The sequence below is a fragment of the Myotis brandtii genome, unplaced genomic scaffold (assembly GCF_000412655.1).
Source record: "Myotis brandtii unplaced genomic scaffold, ASM41265v1 scaffold1167, whole genome shotgun sequence".
In the NCBI taxonomy this organism is placed as follows: domain Eukaryota; kingdom Metazoa; phylum Chordata; class Mammalia; order Chiroptera; family Vespertilionidae; genus Myotis; species Myotis brandtii.
The window spans coordinates 810818-811940 of record NW_005354039.1 but is presented as its reverse complement, the minus strand read 5'-3'; the positions used below and the strand labels follow the sequence as shown (position 1 = coordinate 811940).

General features: G+C 65.1%; 1 protein-coding gene across 1 annotated transcript in view; it reads left to right on the top strand.

Annotated features, from left to right (window-relative positions):
* The first annotated feature begins 179 nt into the window (after positions 1 to 179).
* HIC1 (hypermethylated in cancer 1) overlaps positions 180 to 1123 on the top strand; it is a 3760-nt gene continuing 2816 nt past the window's right edge. The window contains exons 1-2 of the mRNA XM_014529655.1: positions 180 to 350; positions 671 to 1120. Coding sequence (XP_014385141.1) covers positions 314 to 350; positions 671 to 1120 — 487 coding nt within the window. The 5' untranslated portion in view covers positions 180 to 313. The remainder of the gene's footprint in view (positions 351 to 670; positions 1121 to 1123) is intronic.

The following is a 1123-nucleotide window of genomic DNA, read 5'->3' as shown; positions in this document are numbered from 1 at the left end:
GGCAGGGCAGCTCAGAGCTCGGTTCAGGCCCTGCCGCTGCCCGGCTGCTGAAATGGGGGGCGAGAGGAAAAGCTGGGAGTTGAGGGACTGGGGCTGGCGCGCCCCTCCCGGTCTGGCTGAAGTTGGGAAACTTTTTCCTAAGTTTGGGCGGCGGAGTTCCAGTGGAGAAGGGGGGGCCAGGGCGGCACCACGGCGGCCCCAGCGCTCCCCTCCTGCGGATCACTTCCCCCAGCTGGGGCAACTTCTCCCGAGGCGGGAGGCGCTTTTCACTCGGCTCCCTCAGATCCCAGTTGGGCAAACTCCTCGGTCCTGAATGACTTTTCCTGAAGCGGACATTTCCCTCAAATCGGGTAATTGTCTCTGAAAGGGTCACTTCATCCAAACAGTTTTCCTCTTCGAAGCCCCCAGGACCCAGCTTGTGTACCCGGTGCCTCCGGGCAAGGGGGTGCAGGCCAGCCTGGCCTCCTCTCCACCAGCCACTCTTCTGCTCCTTCTGGTCCGGTGCAGGCGCCCACACTCGGAGGCTACTCATCCTCCACCAGTGCCCAGGCTGGTGCTCGATGCCTCTGCCCAGTTGAAGGGAAGGGGAAGTGGAGGGGAGAGGCGCTGGGCTGGGAACAGGCAGCGAGGGCTCCTGCGGCCCTGACCCGACTGGTGTGTATCCCCGCAGGAGATTGTGCTGGGCAGACGATGCTGGACACGATGGAGGCGCCCGGCCACTCGAGGCAGCTGCTGCTGCAGCTCAACAACCAGCGCACCAAGGGCTTCTTGTGCGACGTGATCATCGTGGTGCAGAACGCCCTCTTCCGCGCGCACAAGAACGTGCTGGCGGCCAGCAGCGCCTACCTCAAGTCCCTGGTGGTGCATGACAACCTGCTCAACCTGGACCATGACATGGTGAGCCCGGCCGTGTTCCGCCTGGTGCTGGACTTCATCTACACCGGCCGCCTGGCTGATGGCGCAGAGGCTGCAGCGTCGGCAGCAGTGGCTCCGGGGACCGAGCCGAGCCTGGGCGCTGTACTGGCCGCTGCCAGCTACCTGCAGATCCCCGACCTCGTGGCGCTGTGCAAGAAGCGCCTCAAACGCCACGGCAAGTACTGCCACCTGCGGGGCGGCGGCGGCG